At 47.6% G+C, this 24,601-nt stretch overlaps 1 protein-coding gene across 2 annotated transcripts in view; it reads left to right on the top strand.

The window, feature by feature from the left end:
• LOC147245588 (junction plakoglobin a-like) overlaps positions 1–24,601 on the top strand; it is a 92,431-nt gene that overhangs the window by 23,624 nt on the left and 44,206 nt on the right. Inside the window, exons 2-8 of one of the 2 annotated variants that reach the window (XM_086186068.1) lie at positions 10,758–10,811; positions 15,424–15,657; positions 17,579–17,844; positions 19,756–19,994; positions 21,674–21,875; positions 23,646–23,790; positions 23,865–23,968. In XM_086186068.1, the coding sequence (XP_086042194.1) occupies positions 10,796–10,811; positions 15,424–15,657; positions 17,579–17,844; positions 19,756–19,994; positions 21,674–21,875; positions 23,646–23,790; positions 23,865–23,968 (1,206 nt within the window). In that variant the 5' untranslated portion in view covers positions 10,758–10,795. The remainder of the gene's footprint in view (positions 1–10,757; positions 10,812–15,423; positions 15,658–17,578; positions 17,845–19,755; positions 19,995–21,673; positions 21,876–23,645; positions 23,791–23,864; positions 23,969–24,601) is intronic. The other variant, XM_086186069.1, reaches the window with a different exon arrangement.

Here is a 24,601-nt window from a genome sequence, read left to right as displayed (position 1 = left end):
AGCAGCCAGGTGGCAGCACCACGCTGGCAGGCACGGATCTCATAGCTGACGTGAGGCTGGGCTCGCTGGACTGCTGTTTGGCAGCTACATCATCAGTAGGGTTCCGACGTTCCTCTCCAGCGTGTCTGGCTGGTCCAGGACGTGTTCTCCAGCAGGACTCAGCACACACCAGTTCCTACCTAGATGGAACCTTTCCTGGTGAGAACCATCAGTGTGGCTTCTTTGGTTACTCACGTCCATGCCCCATCTTCAACGAGAGACTGGAACAAGGCTTCTTCTTTTACGTTCCACGCTGCAGGCGTAGCGACTGCCGCCATGTTGCCTGGTTAGCAGACGGGTGCTCCCGCTGTATCCAGGCCTGCTGCCATGTCTGCTGGTGCGTGTTGATTTGCTGGCTCACAGGGTCGCCACGTCTACCCAGCGACTAAACAACGCTGACTCTCTGCTTGGAGGGCGCTGAACATCTTGGCGCCCGCTGCTGGGACAGATGTGGTGTCTCTCTGGTCCTGTTCTACATCATGGCGAGCCAGGCAGTCAGGTGGTGGGTGGAGGGAGACACATGCAGGGAAGAATCACACCGGAACCTCCACACCTGCCTCCATGATAATGTTCACGCTCACACGCCTGCTGCTGGGAGGCTGCATGATGACAACATGATGACATGAAGACATGATGATGCGAAGACATGAAGAAATTAAGACATGATGATGTCATGAAGACATGATGACGTGAATACATGAAGAAATGATGATATGAAGACTTGATGATGTGATGAAGACATGATGATGTGAAGCCATGATGATGTGATGAAGACATGATGTCATGAAGACATGATGATGTGATGACATGAAATGATGACGTGAAGACATGATGACATGAAGACATGATGATGTGATGAAGACATGGTGATGTGATGACATGAAGAAATGATGACTTGAAGACATGATGACATGAAATGATGACATGATGACATGAAATGATGACTTGAAGACATGATGACATGAAATGATGACATGAAATGATGACGCGATGACATGAAGAAATGAGGACGTGATGACATGAAGACATGGTGATGTGATGACATGAAGAAATGATGACTTGAAGACATGATGACATGAAATGATGACATGATGACATGAAATGACGCGATGACATGAAGAAATCATGACGTGATGACATGAAGACATGATGATGTGATGACATGAAGACATGATGACATGACAGGAAGACATGATGACATGAAGACATGATGACAGGAGGACTTGATGACATGACAAGAGGACATGAAGACATGATGACATGACAGGGAGACATGATGACAGGAAGACTTGATGACATGAAGACATGACAGAAAGACATGACATGAAGACATGATGACATGAAGACATGATGGCATGACATGAAGACATGATGACATGAAGACATGATGACAGGAAGACTTGAAGACATGACAAGAGGACATGAAGACATGATGACATGACAGGGAGACATGATGACAGGAAGACTTGATGACATGAAGACATGACAGAAAGACATGACATGAAGACATGATGACATGAAGACATGATGGCATGACTTGAAGACATGACATGAAGACATGATGACATGAAGACATGATGACATGAAAACATGATGACATGAAGATATGATGACATGACATGAAGACATGATGACAGGAAGACATGATGACATGACAGGGAGACATGATGACATGAAGACATGACAGAAATACATGATGACAGGAAGACATGATGACATGACATGAAGACATGATGACAGGAAGACATGATGACATGACAGGGAGACATGATGACATGAAGACATGACAGAAATACATGATGACAGGAAGACATGATGACATGACATGAAGACATGACAGAAAGACATGATGACATGATAGGGAGACATGATGACATGACAGGGAGACATGATGACATGAAGACATGGTGACAGGGAGACATGATGACATGAAGACATGACAGAAAGACATGATGACAGGAAGACATGGTGACATAAAGACATGATGACATGACAGGGAGACATGATGACAGGAAGACTTGATGACATGAAGACATGATGACATGACATGAGGACATGATGACATGACAGGAAGACATGACAGGAAGACATGACATGAAGACATGATGACATGACAGGGAGACATGATGACAGGGACACATGATGACGTGAAGTCATGAAGACATGATGACATGACAGGAAGACATGATGACATGACAGGAAGACATGATGACATGAAGACATGAAGACTTGATGACATGACAGAAAGACATGATGACAGGAAGACATGGTGACGTGAAGACATGATGACATGACATGGAGACATAATGACAGGAAGACATGGTGACGCGAAGACATGATGACATAACAGGGAGACATGATGACATGAAGACGTGATGACATGACATGAAGACATGATGACATGACAGGGAGACATGATGACAGGGAGACATGATGACGTGAAGTCATGGTGACAGGAAGACATGGTGACGTGAAGACATGGTGACGTGAAGACATGATGACAGGAAGACATGGTGACGTGAAGACATGATGACATGAATGGATGATACACACTGAGGAAACACACATCCACTCTCATCATCACAGTGTGTCGTCTGTTGTCTATTGGACTCTACTTGTCTCCAGCCTCCCTCCCTCCCTCTCCTCTCCTCTCCTCTCCTCTCCTCTCCTCTCCTCTCGATGGAGCTTCTGTCTATATTTAGACAGCTGAGGCTGTTTGATCTCACACACTCACACACTCACACACACACACACACACACACACACACACACACACACACACACACACACACACTCATTCAAACATACTTCCTCCTCCTCCTCCTCTTGAGTTGCTACTAGCAGATCATGTTGGGAAACAAACTGTACACAGACAGTAAATATGTCAATAAAACACTTCCTCCATATGTTGAGCTAAATTCCAGTGTCATGTGTTGCTAGGTAGACTTTAAGGAGCTGTATGACTACAAGGCAACCCAGAGACATTCTGAGTGATGTTTGTGTCTCTTTTGTCGTGAATCCATTAAGACCAATCATGGCTTGTGTGTGTGTGTGTGTGTGTGTGTGTGACATCTTCATACTGATCAAAATATTGAATGACAACATGAATCGTCCACTAATCAGCTGATGATATCTCACAGATTTGTGGTGTCAGCATGTAAAAACGTTTTTTTTACAGCAGATTATATGCAGGAAAAGAGTTGCTGGCGAACATGGTGTAACTAGTGACCAGCAGAGGGCGCTCCAGCACCTCCGCCCTGTTACTGTACTGTTCTGTTTTGGTCTTTATTCACACGGTCATGTATGACAATGTTCTTACTAGGAAATGAGAACTAGCCTTCTGGGTACCTTACACAGTCCCATCAGTACTGCAGTGGACACAGGGCTCTGCAGTCAAGGACTCTTCCAGTCCTGCACTAAAATTCTCTGGGTCAGCTGCACAGATCAGGAATCAGGGATTTTTTTCAGGACCAGTATCAAAATCACAAAATGAGTCACGCCCAAATTTGAAGCCTCATTTATTGATGAGATGTGGATGTCATCAGTTCGAGGCCTGGTTAGGGTTAAATATGTGACTATGAGTCCTCCTCAAGGAGGACAGTCCTCCTCGGGGGTCCAGCCAGCTCCTGATGATGACGTCTGTCCCTCTGCGTCCGTCTCTGTCGGCCAGCTACCTGTCGCTGGGGTGACAGGCAGCTGCCAACATGTCCTGCGTGTCAACACACACTACTGTGACATTGACCTGCTCCTCTTTCGCATCCATGCAGCAGGCAGACACACGCTACGCTGCAGGAAACTGGTGAGGTTCGTTACAAATGAGCCAAGAGCTCAGACAGAACTGTGATTCAGGACAACGGTCCCGAGGGAATCACTGCTGCAGCTGGACCTGCTGCTCTCTCTTATTTATCCATGGAACTACAAAATCCATGTAAAAGTATTGCATTGAATGTAGACGTGGCGTTTCTCCTACATGGCAGCCATACTTGTTCTGGCCTCTTAATGGGTCAGAGGAGGTTCACACAACTCAGTAGTTAAGGTCAGCGCAGCCCTCGATCTCAGCCCAGTCCTGCTGCCCCTCATCCTCGCAGTTCATGTATTCATTCATGTCCATGGACGCAAATGTCCGGTGTGAGTTCATGTTTGCCCTGCTGCAACCCATTAGGCAGACAAACCTTAACTGACACATGCAAGACTTCCAGAAGTCTTCATGGACAAGCAGCCGTGTGCGTCCAGGAGGAGGAGCCTGACCTCCGACCAGCCGACGGGACTTGGGACTCATACCTGGGACCTTCCTGCTGTGCAGAGCCCACAAAGGCAATAATGCTGAACCAGTGATTCCATGTCTGCGCCATGCCGCTGGGCTCCGGTTGACACGGTGATGAAGGGGATTCGAGGGAGCTTGAGGGTCTGCGTCGTTCTGCACAGAATTTTGTGACTCTGAAAGCAGCTGCAGGAAGACTTTACTTTCTTGTTATTTTCTAACTTTTGTGACCAAAATTACAAAATGATGAAACTTAACTTCCACATTTAGACTGAACATTCACTTTGTTTGTTTTAAGATGGACAGATGTCAGTTACATCAGAGCGTCCACAGACTGCCATAGACCTGGTGCTTTCTAGTCCAGCACACGGACCGTACAAGGCAGGAGTCACATGTGAGCAGCTACAAGGAGAGTTCTGCAGTAGGGATGAGCAAGATGAGTGTGTGGGGGGAATCGTCCTAAAATGGGAGTGGCTTAAACCAGCAGTGGGAGCGGCTTAATATGCAAGGGTTTGTTATTTGTAAAATTGGTTTCAAGATATTAATAGGGATTGATCAGAAGTTGCTACATTTATTCCATCCCTCCATCCACCCATCCACCCATCCATCTATCCATCCATCCATCCACCCCTCCATCTTCTCCCTCTTCTCCTGTTGAGGGTGGTGGGGATGGAGCCTATCCCAGCAGCCTTCCCCCTGGACAGGTCACCAGTCCATGGCAGGGCCAACACATAGAGACAGACAACCATTGGCTCTCCCAGCCACGCCTACGGTCAATTTAGAGTCTGGATTAACCTGGTCCCTCTTGATGTCTTTGGACTGTGGAGGAAGCTGGAGTACCAGAGAGAACCCAGCAGGAACAGGGAGAACATGGAGACTCACTCAGAAAGACCCCGTGCAGCAGCCGGGGCTCCACCCACAACCTTCTTGCTGGGGGGCCACAGTGCTAAGAACCCTGCTGCATCAGCCATAACCTCAATTACAAGCATGTCAGTCAAAGCAGAGTTGGCACCTCCTGGCTCCAGCAGTATTACACTGACATCACGGGGAAGATGCTGCACCGTCATGGCCCGTCATTTCTAACCGGCCATCACTGCAGATTCGCTCACTGATCTCAGTTCAGGGCTGAGGAACCGGAGGAACCCTGAACAATAACGTCTGTCTTGGATTCCTTGAGAGAATCAAGATGATGTGTGTAAAAGATGTAGTGAACCAACAAGCTGCCAGTTCTATTTTGGGTCTGTCGTAAAACCCTCTGTCCCGCATGTACTGGGATGGTTCTGGTTGACTCAGAAGGGTACCAGCAGAGCCTGGCGGAAGCATCCAGCATCACATGCTAAATACCATGATGAGCCAGTGGCATGAACCCCCCAACCCTAGAACTGGCTCACTGGCGTGGCTGCATTCCATTTCTCTGCCCAGAGCCATGAGAAAGCTGGAGGAAGTGCAACAACACAGACACACACACACACGTACATACACGTACATACACGTACATACACGCAAAAACACACACAGACATATACAGTCATACACTAGAGCACAAACATACACAGATGTACATGTACACACGTTCACAAACACGTGTACACAAATTTGCGCACACACACGTTTACACACATTTTTGTTGTGGTTTGGTGTCTTGACTCTCGTCCTCCGTCCCTCTGTGTTTCTCTCTGCTCTTTTTTCTCTGTCTTGTTCGCTTTGCTGTTTGTCATTCCATCTCCCACCCTCTCTGTCTCTGTCCTCATTCCTCTCCCTCTCTGTACCTCTCTTGTTTGTCTCTGTCTCTTCTTCATCTTTGTCTCTGTCCCTGTCCTCCGTCTCTCTCTCCTCCAGCAGGTCAAAGCAGATGTCTGTCCCCACTGATCCTGGATCTGCTCCACCTTTCTGCTGGTAAAGGAAGGTTTTGATCTCTGCTGTCTCAGATGTGCTTGTTCATAGAAGGAGGGAGGTTCTACACCTGCTGTACTAGGAGGGAGGTTCTCCTGGTCAACTAGGAGGGAGGTTCTACACCTGCTGTAATAGAAGAGAGGTTCTACACCTGTTCCTCTAGGAGCAGGTTCTACACCTGCTCTACTGGGAGGGAGGTTCTAGACCTGCTCTACTAGGAGGGAGGTTCTCCACCTTCTCCACGAGGAGGGAGGTTCTAGACCTGCTCTATCAGGAGAGAGGTTCTACACCTGCTCAACTAGGAGGGAGGTTCTACACCTGCTGTACTATGAGGGAGGTTCTACACCTGCTCTACGAGGAGGGAGGTTCTACACCTGCAGTACTAGGAGGGAGGTTCTACACCTGCTGTAATAGAAGAGAGGTTCTACACCTGTTCCTCTAGGAGGAGGTTCTACACCTGCTGTACTAGGAGGGAGTTTCTACACCTGCTGTACTAGGAGGGAGGTTCTTTTCCTTCTGTACTAGGAGGGAGGTTCTACACCTGCTCTAAAATGAGGGACGTTCTACTCATGCTTGACTAGGAGGGAGGTTCTACACCTTTTAGGCTAAGATGGAGGTTCTACACCTACTCAAAAAAGTGTGTGTGTTTGTCAGATGTGAACGTGATTTGCTTGTCAGGTCCGTGTCGAAGACTCACACGAACCACCACGATGTAGTGACAGGTCAATGACTGCTGACAAGTCAAATCTCTGTTGATTTCATCCTCTTCCTTTCTCTGCAGAATTCCTCCCTCTGGTCTGATCAGACACTACCATGTGTGTGATTTTGTGTTTGTGTGTGTGTGTGTGTGTGTGTGTGTTCTTGTACTTGCTACAGATTGAGGACGAGAATACGTATTTAACCAACGGAGTGAGGACATTTTTGGAGAGTGAGGACATTTTTGGAAAGTGAGGACATTTTAGCCGGTACTCACATCTTCAACCGTTCATTTGACGGTCAAGACTTGGTTTTAGAGTCAAGGTTAGAATCAAGTTCTGGTTAGGGTTAGGCTCAAGGTAAGGGTCAGGCAGTCAGTGGAGATAGTTTGGTTTAGGGGGAGAGGCTAGTCTTCTCCAGCCCCTGGTAGGACTCTTGATATCAGACTCTTCTTCTACCTGGAGGCGGTTCTTGCCCTGCAGGGGCTCGTCCCATGATGGTTTCTCCTCCTCCTCTGCAGCATCGGGTTCCTGCTGCCTCAGGTTTTCACTCAACATTTCATCTTTGGGGGACATTTTCCTGATGTAGTCCTGGATCTTGGTGGTCTGGTCCTGGATTGTGGCTCTGATGCTCACCAGTCCTGGGCCTCCTGTGGTCCTCTTAGTGCCCAGTTTCAGGGTGCTGGACTTGAGGTGGAACCCTCCCTGCAGGGTGAGGAACTCCCTTGTCCTGGTATCAGGGGCCTCCACCTCCTCCTTTGGCAGCTGATTATCCCAGCGGGGGATCCGGTGCTGGTGGGGGGCCATGTGCTGGTGGCTCAGACCCGGTTCCTCCCTTTGAGCAGACCTCTCAGGACCTCCTGACTCTATAGAGGTGTTTGGCTGTGGCCGGCCTCCTTTAGACCTCTCATGATTCAACTAGCCTGGGGTCCCCAAGGTTCTTGTAGCTGTCCTGAACGTCTGCTGCCTTCTGGTAGTTCAGTCTGTCGGTTCTGATCAGCTTTCCTCTCTTCAGTACCATCCAACCACACTGATCTCATCCCAATCACATTCTGGTGTAGATCCTGGTGATGTGGATCAGTGAGTCCATGACTCGCTCATCAAGACAGAAAGGGACACAGAGAGGGAGACACCAGGAGACAATGACACACAAAGTTTATCTTTTATTCTTTTCACTCTCAGTCTTTATCTTTGAGGGTTGTCAAGGATTTCTTCCCTCATCTTGATAAATCAGAGTTTTCATCATACAATTTTAGTCTGGTTATGATTAACTGTTGGCCTTGGATACGTTGCCCGGAACCATGGTGACAGCTGTTGTCGGCAGCAGGCGCTTGCTGGAAGGACTGGTGGCAGGTAAGAGTGATCATGACAGGGAAAATGCTGAGGTGTGTTGAACCATCACCACCATGTGACCCCAGAAAATCCAGTGTGTTCTTAGTCTTAGTCAGCTGACCAGGGCGCTGAGATGGGACAGAACCTGCCCGAGTGGAATGTCACAAAATACTCTGGTGCTGGACAATGACCTCCAGTTCTGTCTGGGTTGGACCTGTAGAGACGATTGGTTAGCACTCTAAAGATGGCAACAGGAAGCTGCTGTTGGATATAGAAAACAACAGTGTGACACACTGAACTCCTGTTGTCATGGTGCTGGGATGATGGCGATCACAGAGGTGAAAGTGACTCTGCCATTGAGTTGCCCCGCCCCTCCACGCTGCACCTCCACAAGTGTGTGACGCTACAGCAGTGACCTGATGTCATTCATCCTGCTACAAGTGAGTGTTTGAGCTGACACTCAAGGAAGACACGGCTACATTCCTATAAGCTCTGCAACTTTGCTGCTCCTGGGGACGAATGACCTTCTGAGGAATCCTCAGCCAGCTGTTGGTCCTCATCTGCGTTCTCAAGGGCCTTGAGTCTATCAAACAGCTGGAGGACAGTAAGAGGATTTACACTCGGTTCCCACCTCATAAACAGCTCCTTGAAAGTTCTTAACTCTTGACTTAATGGACAAGTCATTGATAGTGATCGAGTGGTTTCTGAACCAGCTACAACACACACACACACACACACACACACACACACACACACACACACACACACAGACACAAACACACACACAGACACACACATACACACACACTCATACACTTACACACTCATACCCGTACTCACACAGACACACACACCACACACACGCGTGTGCACACAAATGCACACACACAAACACTTACACACATTGTCTCTGGTACTCGAGCTTCCTCCACAGTCCAAAGACATCAAGAGGGACCAGGTTAATCCAGACTCTAAATTGACCGTAGGCGTGGCTGGGAGAGCCAATGGTTGTCTGTCTCTATGTGTTGGCCCTGCCATGGACTGGTGACCTGTCCAGGGGGAAGGCTGCTGGGATAGGCTCCACCCCCACCACCCTGAACAGGAGAAGAGGGAGAACATGGAGGGATGATCGATGGATGAATGAGTGGATGGATGGATGAGTGGATGGATGGATCTGATTACTTGACAGTGTGTGACAACAGGAACAACTTGATATGATTTAGAGTTCAAGCTAAGAGGGTTCCAGAGGTGGTTGTTGGAGGGCCATCACCATCATCACCATCATCATCATCATCATCATCATCATCATCATCATCATCACCATCACCATCATCATCATCATCAACATCATCACCATCATCATTATCTCCACCATCATCATCATCATCACCATCATCATCACCATCATCATCATCTCCATCATCATCATCATCACCATCATCATCATCATCTCCACCATCATCATCACCATCATCATCATCATCATCATCATCAACATCAACATCATCACCACCATCATCATCACCACCATCATCACCATCATCACCATCATCATCACCATCATCATCATCACCATCACCATCATCACCATCACCATCACCATCATCATCATCACCACCATCATCACCATCATCATCATCACCACCATCACCATCATCATCATCACCATCATCACCACGACCACCATCATCATCATCACCACCATCACCATCATCATCATCACCATCATCATCATCATCATCATCATCATCATCATCACCATCATTTGGGGCGAATGTATTGGTGCAGATGGGGGGTTGTCCAATTAACCTTGTGATGACCGTGGTTCTGGGTTCTGGGTCATCCTGCTTCATTGATGTGCTGCAGCTTCTGTGTCTTCTTGTTCATGGAAGGGGTCAATTTATATCACAGCAGCACTGGACTGGGATGTTCCAACTGCTTCCATGTCTGATCCCCATCAGGTCTGTTATGGGCGCCATTCCCTGCTGCCATCTCGACTTCATGACCCGTTAAACCCACCTGTCAGCTCGCTTTCCATTTCATGTAGAGATGACTTGAATATTTCACAGTGCTGAGATGATTAAAACAGACTCATGACTTTAATTGCTGTCGGGAGCCAATCGAAACACTTGAAGGAGCACAACTCAAACATTTACAACAATGTCTCAGTGTTTCATTCAGGTTCAGCTCACTTGTGTCCATGTCAGAAAGGGGGACGGTTCTTGTGTTCCACTGGCTTGTTTGACTCATTGACATGAACATTTTCTGCCCACATTTTACATGTCGAACACTCATGAACACATTCTTAGTGTTTGATGAACTGGTGAACATGTGAACTGGTGAACATTTGAGCTGATTAACGTGAACTGATGCACTGGTAAACATTTGAGCTGGTGAACTGAAGAGCTGGCACTGATGAACTGGTGAACTGATGAACATGTGAACCAATGAATCTACACATTTTCTTGGACATGATCAGTAAAGTCATCATCTGTCTCTGCTGCATGCAAACCTGATGATTCCTGTTTTTTGTGCAGGTCAGAGGTCAGCGAAGCAGTGGTACCAGCAGGTGGAGATGATGTCCATGCAAAGTAAGTTTCCTTTCAGGAGTTTGTCGTCTGTTGAAGTGCAGCTCTTGTCAGTAGTTCCGCTATTGACAAAATGAATAAGAGTGTCACACTTCCATCCACGGCTGAGCTGCACTGAGACGATGTTGGTCCCAGACGCGACTCTGGAGGCTGTCCCACTGCCTGACCAACAGACATTCATATTTACCATTTGGGAAATAATTCAAATGTAATTTATTTAATGATATAATTGCAACAAACACTATAAATATGACACTGCCTGCTCAAAAAAATCCTTGAAAAACCTTGACCTTGAAAAAGATAAAGGGATCACATGATCACAGAGGACACTAGTGGGACCACCTCTGCCGGGAGGGTTCAGCATTGGGGGGGCGGGAAGGTCCTCTGCTGTCATCTTGCTGAACTGAGGGCGCGTTTCCATTGCTCACTTCGGCTCAGGTGGGGTCAAGCCGGTTTGGCCATGTTCCACTGGCCCCAACACGGTACTAACCATTGCTATTTTGGTCCCTGCTCTGCTGGGGTTCCAAGCGAGTCAAGCAGGGACTAACATGTGACGTGAACACATAGCGGGGCTCTGATTGGGTAACTTACCCATTATGTGGTCTACTTCCTATCATCCTGGCCTCGGTGGAATCCTGGTCATGGCTCGGCGAAGTCTCTTATTCTTTTCTTGGGGGTTCTGTTTGGTGCTTGAAGCCTCGTCTGTCTGTCCTCCCTCACTTTTAGTTTAAGCAAAAACCACTGATGAGCAGCAGGCGTCACGCCGCCTCCATGTCCTCCACTTTTGTTATGTTGCACACAAATGACGCTGAGGAACTCACGGCCGGTGAGTCCACCCACACTGATGTGGTACCAGTGGTAGTGGGAACACACCTGAACCAAACTGTGCCGACCTGACCCCACCCAACCCGAGCCAAAGTTAGCCAGTGGAATCGCGCCCTGAGTACCCTCTCACCAGTTGCAGCAAGAGCAGCAGTCCACCGCTGTGCAGCCCAGCTTCCGCTCTCCAGAAAACACCAGAATTTGCAGATTTTTCATCAGTGCCCTTTACTCCTCCCAGAGGAGAGTAGGTTCCCACTGAGCATGTAACGGATGTGACAGAGTCTAAGACGCTGTGGAGAATGATCTCCTGCTTCAATGTCCTCCAACACGACTTGTTTGATAACGGGACAGTGATGGTTTCGGGAGGTGGTACCATTGGCCCCACTGACCTCTACATGCTAGCAGGAGGGACTCGGATTGCTGTCAGGTACCAGGTTGAGATCCTCAGACCCAGTCAGATCACATGCTGGTCCAGTGGGCCCTTTGCTCCTCTGGTGCAGGACAGTGCCGGTCCCTGGCTGGAATGTGTCAGCTGGTCTTGGATGATGAGGACCTTAACCCTAACCCTGCTGACTGCCTGCTGATCACCAGACTGGAATCCCATGGAGCCCCCGGGACATCATGTATCGATGTATCCACAGCTGACCGAGCCCTGGTCCAGGTCTGGGAGGAGACCCCTCAGGAGCAGGCCCAGATGTGGGAGGGAGGTCACACAGGCCCCTGGAGGCCTGGAGGCCTGACACACTACTGAGACACGTGATCAGCTGACAGGAAGGAGATCACAGATGTGGATCAGCCTGTGATCTCGCTTACCCTCTTTGATTCAGAGCAGGATCCTGGATCCAGTCCTCAGAGGGTCCCTGATTCTGGTTTCCACTGATCCTTCTCAACAGGTAGGTATGCAATCAATAATGGTTTTCAACCGGATGTTCCATATATGGAGACCAATGAGGAGGGACTGGACTTGTTCCCTGTATTTGAACAGTCTACAAGCATATGGGGATTTTGTCCTGTTTTACTGTTTAAATGGGTGAACACTCGTGTTCAGGATAGTCGTAGTCCAAACACCTTGGCCGCACGTGTGGAGCTCCACTCTCTGCCACATATATGAGCGAGATCTCAACTCTGAGGCCACATGATGCAGAGGACTCACTGTGTGCCCCCACCCCTACCCTGGAGCTGCTGCTGTCGCCTAGCAACCTTGGCAGCTGCAGCTGATACGGCCCTCAGCTGGTAAACGTGTAGACAGAAAAGTCTCTTGTGTCACTGTGGCTCTGCTTCCCAGTATCAGCTGGCACTCTTAGGACTGGAGAGACAACTGAGCACCAATCAGACCAGCTCGAAAAGTTCTTTAACCAAGCACCACCTCAGACAAAATACCAACAACAATGTATTGATCACCGATCAAATATCTTGAATTATCTTATAAATAAGTAACTGGGTGGGGTCACTGATATTAGAGCTCTCATTCAGTGTGATGGAGAAATATGTGACACCTTCAGTTGAAGTACACACCCAATGCACTCCCAGTGCCAGCTCCTAGTCAAGTCAAGTCAAGTCAATTTTATTTCTATAGCGCCAAATCACAACAAAAGTTCTGTCCTGACTCTGTCCAAGTAGAGCAGGTCCAGCACCTCCCTCCTTCAATGAACCTCCACCCAACAATTCTCCATCAGCAAGCACATCCTGCAACAGCAGCCACCAGAACCTTCCTTTACCAGCAGGAAGGTGGAGCAGATCCAGGATCAGTGGGGACGGAGAGAGAGCAGGAGAGCAGGACAGAGACAAAGACAGATAATGGAGGAAGACAGAGAGACAGAAGGAAAGAGAGGGACAGAGTAAAAGAGAGAGAGAAAGGAGGAGAGACTGATGGACAGAGACAAAGACAGAGAATGGAGGAGGACAGAGAGACAGAAGGAAAGAGGGGACAGAGGTAAAGAGAGAGACAGGAGGAGAGACTGATGGACAGAGACAAAGACAGAGAATGGAGGAGGACAGAGAGAAAGAAGGAAAGAGAGGGACAGAGGTAAAGAGAGAGACAGGAGCAGAGACTGATGGACAGAGACAAAGACAGAGAATGGAGGAAGACAGAGAGACAGGAGCAAAGAGAGGGACAGAGATAAAGAGAGAGAGAAAGGAGGAGAGACTGATGGACAGAGACAAAGACAGAGAATGGAGGAAGACAGAGAGACAGAAGGAAAGAGAGGGACAGAGATAAAGAGAGAGAGAAAGGAGGAGAGACTGATGGACAGATGGGGACGTGAGCAGGTGGAGCTACAGGTGGCAGCTGGAGCCTCTTCAGGTCTGGAGCCTCCTCCATCAGCATCAGGATCTGGGATGAGGGGAGCCCGAAGGCTCACTCCTACAGAGACACAGTGGTCTGTCTCCTAGCAGGCCTCCCTGGTGGACCTTTAAACCTGTGCAGATCCAGAAGCAGCAGCTCGCCTGGTCATTAACTCGCCCAAAACTGCACGTCACCCCGCTGTGAATGTCTCCTCTCTGGCTTCCAGCGGCAGCTTGAATCAAATTCAGATCTCTTCTTCTGGCTTCCTAAACAGTGACAAGAGCGGCTCCTTCCTACCTGGACCCCTCATCCTGGTCTACATGGCCTCTCGCCGCTATGCTCCACCTGTGAGAGACGGCTGGTGCTCCCAGCCCATCATGGCTCTGAGTCTCTAGCCTGGCTCTTCTCCTCTGTTGCTCCCTCATGGTGGAATGAACTTCCTTACTCCATGCGACCCTCAGAGCCCCTTCCTACTTTTAAGAGACGTTTGAAGGCTCAACTGTTCAGGGAACACGAGGCCCTCAAACCTGAGCCTCCTCCTCCTGGTCCTCAGGGTAGATCGAGTCAGGAGGTCTGAGACCGGCTCTTAGTGAACACTCAGTACTGACAATGGTGGATACTGAAGATATTGTTGATGTGGAATTTTTGTTTGTGGTCAGTTGTAGTTACGTTAAGTTAAAAAAAAGAAAAAAATTTCACTTCTCCTGCCACTAGATGGCAGCACCTGCAGCTGTCAAACTTGAAGCTCTTATTCTGCTTACTAAGATTTCTCCCTCCAGTCTAAATTCTTGCTTGTGTTGCACGTCGCTTTGGACAAAAGTGTCTCCCAAATGAAATTGTGGAATTATAGGAATACAGCATTTGTGGGATTCCTCCACATGACACTAGAGGGAGCTCATGTACCAATATACAAAGTTTGAGAGTCACTGAATCATGTTGATTAAATCATGTTACTATGTTAATGCTAATATTGTAGCTTGTGAAATCTGTTCATATCATCTGATTGAGAACATGACAAGATGGCAGTTACACAAACATCAACTGGCTGGTTATTTCTATCTGTCATGTGCCAAAAGTCTCCTGCACACTGTCTTACCTGCAGTACAATATGTTTGGGGTATTTTGCTACTACACCTTCTTCAGAATAGGTAGTAGTTGTCAGTCATTCTTCACCTTCCCACTAAGCTACAAATTCACATCTCAGTATTAAAAATAGAACAAACACATAATCAGCAGTGCTGAAGGAGTCTGATTACCATGTTTGTATTGTTGTTCCTTCGTTCGATTCCTGTCAGAAAACCTGGATGCATCTCTTTGATTCAGTCAGGTACTTTGATCTGGATGATGTCGCACAAGGGCTGCCTGTTGTAGTACTCGTATCTGATCATGTGGTGTAGCAGTAGTAGTCGGGGTTGTTGTACTGGTATCTGTCGTGCAGTGCACTGGTATCTGAAGCACTGTGAACTGGTATCTGTAGTACTGTGTACTGTCCTGTGGTGTTCCCTGCAGTGAATGAGGCTGACAGCGTGGTGAAGGTGGCCGAGTGGCAGCAGACCTACTACGCCTCTGACTCCGGCATCCAATCAGGAGCCACCACAGTGCGAGATGACGAGAGCAGTACAGAGTATAGCAGTGGTAAAAAGTACACAGGCAGTAGCCCAGCTAGTGCCAGCATGGCCCCATCTGCTATTACAGCCGGAGGACGAGGAGACGCTGCAGCTGAAGGACAAGAGAGCCCCTCAGGTGAGACGCCAGCTGTCGTCACCCTCCCTCCAGGGAGCAAGTTGAGGCAGTTGTTGATTTATTAAAATGTTAAAATCAACATTATTTTGGAAACTTGGACTTTTCTCTCTGTTCTGTCTAGATTTGTCAAAGTTCACCCAGAACCACATAGAACCCACAACAGTTGCTCATAGGTTTTCATACTGCCAACTTCATGTAACCATACACTCCCATGTCCAGCATGCAGTCCCAGTCCGGCACACAGTTCCCGTTGGACCGGGTTCCTGCTCCAGATGGGCGGGGCCAAACAGTGTGTTCTCATCAGTAAACAATCACGGCATTTGAGGTGATTGATAACCAGAGTTCCAGACCCAGAATCAGTTTTTGAAGATTTGCTGGTTCAGATGGGGGTGGGGTGGGGGTGGGGTGGGGGCTGTCTAGTGATCTGCAGTCCACAGACGTAGAGCCTGGAGGTGCTGGTAAATGGTCTCTCATGCTCAATGGCAGATTAGCAGTTGAAGTATCAGCCTGAGCTCAGTTTAGTGTGTCAGAATCGAATTACCAACATATACACTGCAAAAATATTGATGGATGGAGGGTTGAGCCCCCCCCCCAACCCCCCACACACACACTTCCTCTCTCTGCAGAATTGATCGTCCTAATTAGCTCCCGCATGCCAATGCCCTGGAGGTGGAGACTCCCGCTAATCCAGAACATGATACGGCTCACGGCTGAACCTCAGGTGTCCAGTGAAAGCTGAAATGCTCCAATAACTTCCAGTGGGAAGATTAGACCCTTTAGAGGAGCCCCCCTGGAGGAGCCCCTGTCCTGTTGTACTGCAACCTAGCACAATAATAACACAACACATGAGCAAAGAAGTAAAAGTACTGTGTAATGACATCAGAACAAGTATTAGAGGATGTGACGTGTACCAGAAGGAGTCAGTGAATAAGTCATGAAGAACATGTGAGTTTGGAACAATGAGGGTCTTATTTCTATGTTCCGTTATAGAAACACTGGCGATAGCACATCCATGTTACATGCATGTGGCACCAAAAGTGTTCCTGTAGCATCGTGGTTGCTACATGACAACAATATAGATGTGTAACCGTTGTGAAAACATGCCACCATCATGTTGATGCAGATCAGTTCCACCCTCCACCACAACGAGGGGTGGAATGGCTGAGTGGCTCTGTTTGGCAGCAATTTCCTCCAAAATCATCATCACCATCATCATCATCATCTACAGAACATATACGGTTGGAGCTTCCCTCAACTCACACTGATGCCACCTTGAAGTCTCCTGTGAAGCACCTTCTCTCTTGTGTGTCCTGCGTCACCATGCTAGCACTGGTCGCCAGGGTGATTGTGCCTCCAATATTCACTGGCTTCTCTCCTGAACTGGGCACCGAGGCGATGGCCGCGTTTCCAGCTCGTGCTCTCTCTTCATCTCTGATGTGTTCCAATATGTGGGATTCATTATGAACATTAAACCCAAATATGTGAAGAACTGAATCTCTTAGCTCCAGAGGAGCATTTAGAGTGTCTCTGTAGTGAAATGTGTCTGGTCCAGATGTGGTTCAGTCCAGTCCAGAACCTGTCTGTTTCATCTTCAGGAACAGTCAACATAGACATCATGCAACCCTGTAATTCCCAGAGAACCTCAGAGGAGCATCAGTTACTGTTGTTGCATCATAGTCCAGTGCAGGAGAACCAACCTGCCCCCTGTAAGGGCTCCCGACTGAACCAGATAGGCAGCCATATTGAGCCCATATCTAATTATTCAGGGAGTCCCTGTCAATCTATCTGACTTTTGTTTGTCATGTTTGCTATAATTCAGAGGACAATGACTCAGGACATGGATTCATTAGTGCTAATTGTGTGTGTGTGTGTGTGTGTGTGTGTGTGTGTGTGTGTGTGTGTGTGTGTGTGTGTGTGTGAGGATTGTCCCCAGATTTAGAAGCTCAGTACTCTCTTACCCGGGCTCAGCGAGTCAGGGCTGCCATGTTTCCAGAGACTCTGGTGGAGGGGGAGGCGGCCATGCCTGTCCAATCAGATCCCTCCCAGCAGAGTAATGTGCAGCGGCTGGCTGAGCCCTCCCACTTACTAAAGACGGCCATCGTCCACCTGATAAACTACCAGGACGACGCGGAATTGGCCACCAGGGCGGTGCCCGAGCTCACTAAACTGCTGGCAGATGAGGACCCGGTAAGCCACCATCACATCCTGCTTCCAGACATCTGTTCATGGATGACATACAGGTTTCATGATGGTGATATGGGCATGAACAGAAATGTTGAGCATGGCAGATGAGGTACAATGATGCGTGACTGTGATGTCGCCTGCTGCCATGTCCACTCAAAATGATTGTTATTGGTTGTCCAAGATAACGGAAATAGTTTTAAACTAAACCGCTGAACTACCTACTACTTTTGAGGTCTCTGACACTCTAAAATAAATTTACAAGGTAAATATATTCGTCACCTTAAAATAATTGCCTTAGTCATTTTTTTGACAATTTTTTTGTCCGAATGAACTCCTCATCATGTTTTATCTCCTGGTTGTACTGTTTTCTGAAAAATTTGAAAAAATGACTTCGGCAATCATTTTGAGAAGGCAATGGTATTGACAATATTTTTTATGTAAAAGCACATTTTGTAAAAATGTTCCATTCCAGAATCTTCATGATAAGATCATGTATACTGCCTGGCCAAAAAAACCCAAACATGCCACCTGGACTTAACCAAGCAAACAGGTACGAGCCTCCTATTGGATCATTACTGCATAGGCGATTATCTTTCAGCTGGCAACAAGTTATTGAACCCCAATTGGTGCAATGCGTTGCTTCTCATTTCTGAAACAGCCATGTTGAAGGACACATCCCGTGGTCGTGGAGAAGATGCTAGTCTGATTGAGGAGGGTCGAATCATTGGCAGCATCAAGCGGAGACAACATCTAAGGAGACTGCAGAAACTAAAACATGGTTAAGAACTGTCCAGCACATAATTACAAACTGGAAGGATCGTGGGGACCCATCGTCTTCCAGGGAGAAACGTGGTCAATCCTGACTGATTGTGATTGGCGATCACTTAAACGTTTGGTGAAATCAAATCGAAGAAAAACACCAGTAGAAGTCAGGGCTCTGTTTGATCGTGAAAGTAAGAGGATTTCCACAATGGGAAGGGAACTCAAGGGACTGGGACTGAACAGCCGTGTAGCCTTGAGAAAACCACTAATCAGTGACGCTAACCAGAAAAAAGGCTTCAGGTTTCTAGGGAGCATAAAGATTGGACTCTGGAGCAATGGAAGAAGGTCATGGGGTCTGATGAGTCCAGATTTACCCTGTTCCAGAGTCATGGGTGCATCAGTGTAAGAAGAGAGGCAGATGAAGCGATGCACCCATCATGCCTAGTGCCTACTGCACAAGCCTGTGGGGGCAGTGCTACGGTCTGGGGCTGCTGCAGCTGGTCAGGTCCAGGTTCAGCAACAGCATGACTCAAAGAATGAGGTCAGCTGACTACCTGAGATACCGAGTGACCAGGTGATTCCCTCAATGGATTTTTCTTCCCTGATGGCACGGGAATATTCAAAGATGACAATGCCAGGGTTCATCGGGTTCAAATTGTGAAAGAGTGGTTCAGGGAGCACGAGACCTCATTGTCACACATGGATGGGCCCCCACAGAGTCCAGACCTGAACCCCATTGAGAATCTTTGGGATGTGCTGGAGACGGCTTTGCTCAGCGGTCAGACTCTACCATCATCAATACAAGATCCTGGTGAAAAATTAATGCAACACTGGATGGAAATAAATCTTGTGACATTGCAGAAGCTCATGGAAACAACGCCACAGCGCGACTTTTTTTTGTGGGCCAGGCAGTGTAAAATGACTGTGTTTGTGTTCTTCATACAGAAGCTTTTTCTATCCTGAAAGTGTACTCCAATTGTACATATATGACAGTTTTACCTGTAAATTTATGAAAGTTGTAATTGGACTGAATCATTTACTGCAACATTGAATTGGGGACTTTGAACCAGCTGATTCAAATGTGTTGTAAAAGGCACGACAGACAACAGCGACCTGATAAAGGAGCAGTAACCAGTCGTCACTCACTTCCAGATTGTGGTGAACAAAGCAGCCATGATAGTCAACCAGCTGACTCGTAAGGAGGCCAGTCGCCGGGTGCTGGTGCAGTCTCCGGCCATGGTGGGAGCAGTGGTGCGAGCCATGACCACGGCGGTGGACATGGAGACGGCTCGTTGTGCAGCGAGTGTCCTTCACAGCCTGTCGCATCAGAGGGAGGGACTGATGGCCATCTTCAAGTCTGGAGGGATACCAGCGCTGGTCCGCATGCTGAGGTATACACAGCATCATGATGGACGCCATGAAGCAACATGACACATATCCGTACATATAACCGTACATATAAAAGGATAAAACAATCACGTGTGTTGGGGAGTGTCCAATATGAAGCCTGTTCTCCTTCTGAGTACTCTGATGCCTTGATAGCCCCCCACCCATCATGATGTTATTGATGCATGATGTAAGCAATGATCTAACCAGAATTTCCCATCAGATTTGTGCAAATATGCAGGAAATAGAGCTTTGTTTTGTGGGACCTCCAAACAAGATAGTTGAATCAGTTTGCTCAGAACCAAAAGCACCACTGAGCGTATGTTCCTGCGTTCTCAGAGGACATCAGGATTGACTGAGACTGTTCCGTGTGACCAGAAGAAGTCTAAGAGTGTCTATTATTCAAAACATAAAGGTAGATGCACCAGGTAGTTTGATGATGATAAGAAAGGGATGGGTTCAGCAGACGCTAGAACATGCTAGTTGCTCACATTAGCACCACATCTGTAGCCTAAAGTGAATTAATCCCTCACACAGAGGCTTAACAGAGGAGCCATAATTCACCCTCATTATTGATTCAGGGCTTAATTTACAGAAAATGAAAGGAAATTGAATAAAACATGAAAACTAAGAGCTCAGCAACGAACAGCAGGGTAGGCGTGTGTGATTTCCATGAATACTTTGTGCACCTTTTCTCTCTTCATCTGCAGGTTAGCATGCGTCCAGATCCCCTTGTCAGTTTTCCTTTTGATCTCTCCCTCCACAAACTCCTACTAATCAATCCTTCAGTAGCTGTTCGTTTGTAATCTGATGAAACACAAACAGTTGATCAGGGAACTCTGTCCCCCCTTCTTTCTGTGAAGATCTGGCGTGACCGAAAGCACAATTAAAATTGCTTTGCTGGAGAAGCACATTATTCTCTTGAAAGTCTTTTAAAATCATGTCTGTCCCACTGACATGTGCTTGCTCACATCGGAACGTTGTTAGACCGACGACAAGACCTCTGCTACACTGAGACCTCTGAATCAACTTTTTCCTGGAGGATGAGGTGATGGGGTCTGGTCTGGTGGTCACAATGATGTCATACACATTTGTCTGTTGCCCTGGTGGTTCTGCTCTTTCTGAGCTGTGATTATCTTTTCTAGAACTTTCATGTGTTGAGGTTCTGAATTTCATGAACATGTACACTTATGAGCTAGATTATTGATCTACAGCACATGATCATGGTTAAGATCACAATCTCAGTAAAGAGGGTCCAACAACAACAACATCAACAACCTTTCTTGCCGCTCGCTGCTTTCAGAGTTGTCCTCCACGAGTTGCAGCATGTTTCACATATTTGAAGAGGCATAAACTCCTAATATTGGTCAGGTGGCTGTGGACCCCTGCAGCACAGGCCACTTAGAGCCAGGGCTCTTTGTTCCTCTATTCTCTTTGAACTGAATCAAAGTGACCAGATGTGGGAGGTCAGCAGTTCTTGTTCTGGGGTTTTATTATCATGTAGGTCTATAGAGTGCAAAAGCTGCAAGCAATGACAACAACTGTGACGTTGGCACTGACCACACCAGGGCGGAGACCCCGTGTGTCCATAAGTAGTAGGACACTTGACAGCTGATAGAGGTCAGTCAAGGTCATAGATTGTGTCATCTGCCCTGTCCTTGTCCTGGCTGTCTGACTCGTGCAGTTCTCCAGTGGAATCTGTGTTATTTTACGCCATCACCACCCTCCACAACCTGCTGCTGCACCAAGAGGGGGCCAAGATGGCAGTGCGTCTCGCTGACGGCCTGCAGAGGATGGTTCCCTTACTCAAAAAGAGCAACCCCAAGTTTCTAGCCATCACCACCGACTGTCTGCAGCTCCTCTCCTATGGAAACCAGGAGAGCAAGGTGTGTGTGTGTGTGTGTGTGTGTGTGTGTGTGTGTGTGTGTGTGTGTGTGTGTTTGTGTGTGTGTTGTTGTGCGCTGAAGAGCGAATTGGTCAAAAATAATGATATTCAATAATGATGGATATAAATATCGATTATTAAATAAATTACTAATTAATATTCAACATTAATTATTCGGGGCACCACCCTGATGAGTTCAGGGAAACTAAACTACGACCAAACTTGTAACAATTACCAGTCTCTAACAGAGTTGATCCACTAACAGTCAATATTCTGTGACATTAACTACCAAGGGACAGCTCTGATGTTGGAGGAGGAGATCAGAGCACTGGCTGTTGCTTAGACACGTGACCACAAGTTCGTACACAAAGACACTACGACTTCTCTCTGATAATAAAATGTATTTATTAACACAGTGCATCAATCAATCAGCAACACGTTGGTATAACGGTTATCTAAACGAAAGACACAAGTGAAAATATGTGTGTGTGAGAGAGGGAGTGTGTGTGTGAGGGAGTGTGTGTGTGTATATGAAAGAGAGAGTGAGGAAGGAAGGGGGAGCCTGGTTGCCTAGCAACCAGTTAGCGTCGCAGCGGGGCTAGCAGCTAGGCTAGCAGCTAGGCTAGCAGCTAGGCTAGTTAGCTGAGGCTAGCTAGCCGCTAGTTAGCACCATGAAGGTATAAAATGTAGAGTGTTGATAACTAAGCTGAGCGCCTTGTGAAAGAGAGAGAGAGAGAGAGAGAGAGAGAGAGAGGAAAGGACAGAAGTGAACCCAAAAATGTGTGTTAACACACTTGTGTAGTATTAATAACAGGTAACACCTTCTTGAGATGTCACAGTTATTAATAACTAACATCAATAAATAACGCACAATGCTATGTAATATCTGCTAATTACAGGACTTCCGTCACATAAACAGAGCATTCATAGACATCATACAACACACTAAGCTATTTCTCTGCCCAGAAAATGCCTAGTTAAAGGAATCCTTACTTGGTCCGGTGGAGCGGTAAGGGATTCGATCTCCGTGATCCAGAGCAGGTCGGCTCAGTTCAGAGGGCAGCAGAGCAGCGGCGGGGCAGCCTGCAGGATCTGTTGGAGTTACTGGTGGGAAGGTGAAGAAGCTGGAACAAGCTTTCTTTCACCAGGGACCAGTTCACGCGGATTGCGTGGCTCGACGGTGGCTTCTCTGGACGAATGGACATGGGGGGGAGAGAGGTCACCTTTGTGGAGTTCTCTGTCATCGCTGTAGTGCCAGCTCGAGGTCCGAAGAGGTTGAAGCGAACTGAAGAGCTTGAACAACACCAAAGAGGCTGGAAACCACCGAAGCAGTCAAACCTTCTTCGCACCGAAGTTTTATGTCGACCGGCAGATGATGTCTCTTCCCATGGGATGGTACTGGCTCTCAGCCAATAGCAGTGCATCACGCGAACTTCCAGTCAAGCGGGGGCACGAGTTCTTGGGGGGGTCAGTGGCCAGATTGAGACCCATTTTACGACCCTTTTATGACCCTTTGTTTCAAGAACATGTGGCCACTCAAATGCAGGCTTTGAAAAGAGGTGTTAGGCCTCACAGGCTGAAAGCCTTTCCTTCTGGTCGATTAATTGTCACATCTCTGAATTAATCTCTTGATCTGGTTGAGTTGGCACAACAGTGTGTGTGTGTGTGTGTGTGTGTGTGTGTGTGTGTGTGTGTGTGTGGTCTTTGGTCCCCTTTTAGTCCATGTATCCATTAGAGAATAAAAAAAACCTCACTTCCTGTTTCTCATCAGCTGATCATCCTGGCTAATGCTGGCCCAGAGGGTCTGGTTTTCATCATGAGGAACTACAACTACGAGAAGCTGCTGTGGACCACCAGTCGTGTTCTCAAAGTTCTGTCTGTGTGTCCCAGCAACAAGCCAGCCATCGTAGAGGCCGGTAAGTCCACGCCACTCTGCAGGGACCAGTGACCCCATGAACCATCACCTTCATGTGTGTGTATCTGTGTCCAGGAGGCATGCAGGCTCTAGGTCAACATCTGACTGGCTCAAGTCAGCGCCTGATCCAGAACTGTCTCTGGACGCTCCGCAACCTGTCCGACGCTGCAACTAAACAGGTGATTGCTGATATTACTAAACTAGGACCACATACATGAGCACTTGGAACACTGGGAGCACTGGAGGGACTGGGAGGATTGGGTCGAGGTACCACCTCTACCATAATTATAAAAACCATCTGACATCTAGCTTCGAATGTTTGACATGGGTGTTTGAAATTATAACTATGAGTTCAGTTATTTGACTTCAGGAAAGCCACATAGGAGCCATATGATGTCATCACTGCTGCCAACCCTCAGCTCCTCACTCATCTCACAGAGATTATCAATCACCAGTTCAACTGCGCAAGGAGCATAAATGTCTTGCATCCAGCTGATGGTCTCAAAAGTCCTGAATATCCCACAGCAGTGTTTGCGGCGGCAGTGTGTCCTGTCCCACCAGCTTGGATCAGGCTGACCATGGGGCAACAGTTAGGAGCACACCATCCTTTATGAATGTTTGTGAGCCACCTGTCCTGTTTTGGCTCGATATTCTGAGCAGCCCACTTTATTTTCTCTCTAGGTTGCCCACAAACAAGCCCTCCATCATCTCTTCCTGTCATCCCGGTCGTCTGGCCAGCTCGTTGGTGCTTTGCGCTCCTGCGTCTTTCGTAGGAATATCCACATATGTTAATGTTGGACGGCCTTGTGATT

Source organism: Aulostomus chinensis, chromosome 18 (genome assembly GCF_037954235.1).
Source record: "Aulostomus chinensis isolate RoL2024-O1b breed Wild chromosome 18, RoL_Achi_v1.0, whole genome shotgun sequence".
Taxonomy (NCBI): Eukaryota; Metazoa; Chordata; class Actinopteri; order Syngnathiformes; family Aulostomidae; genus Aulostomus; species Aulostomus chinensis.
The sequence above is the reverse complement of the archived record's forward strand: the minus strand, read 5'-3'. Positions and strand labels throughout refer to the sequence as shown.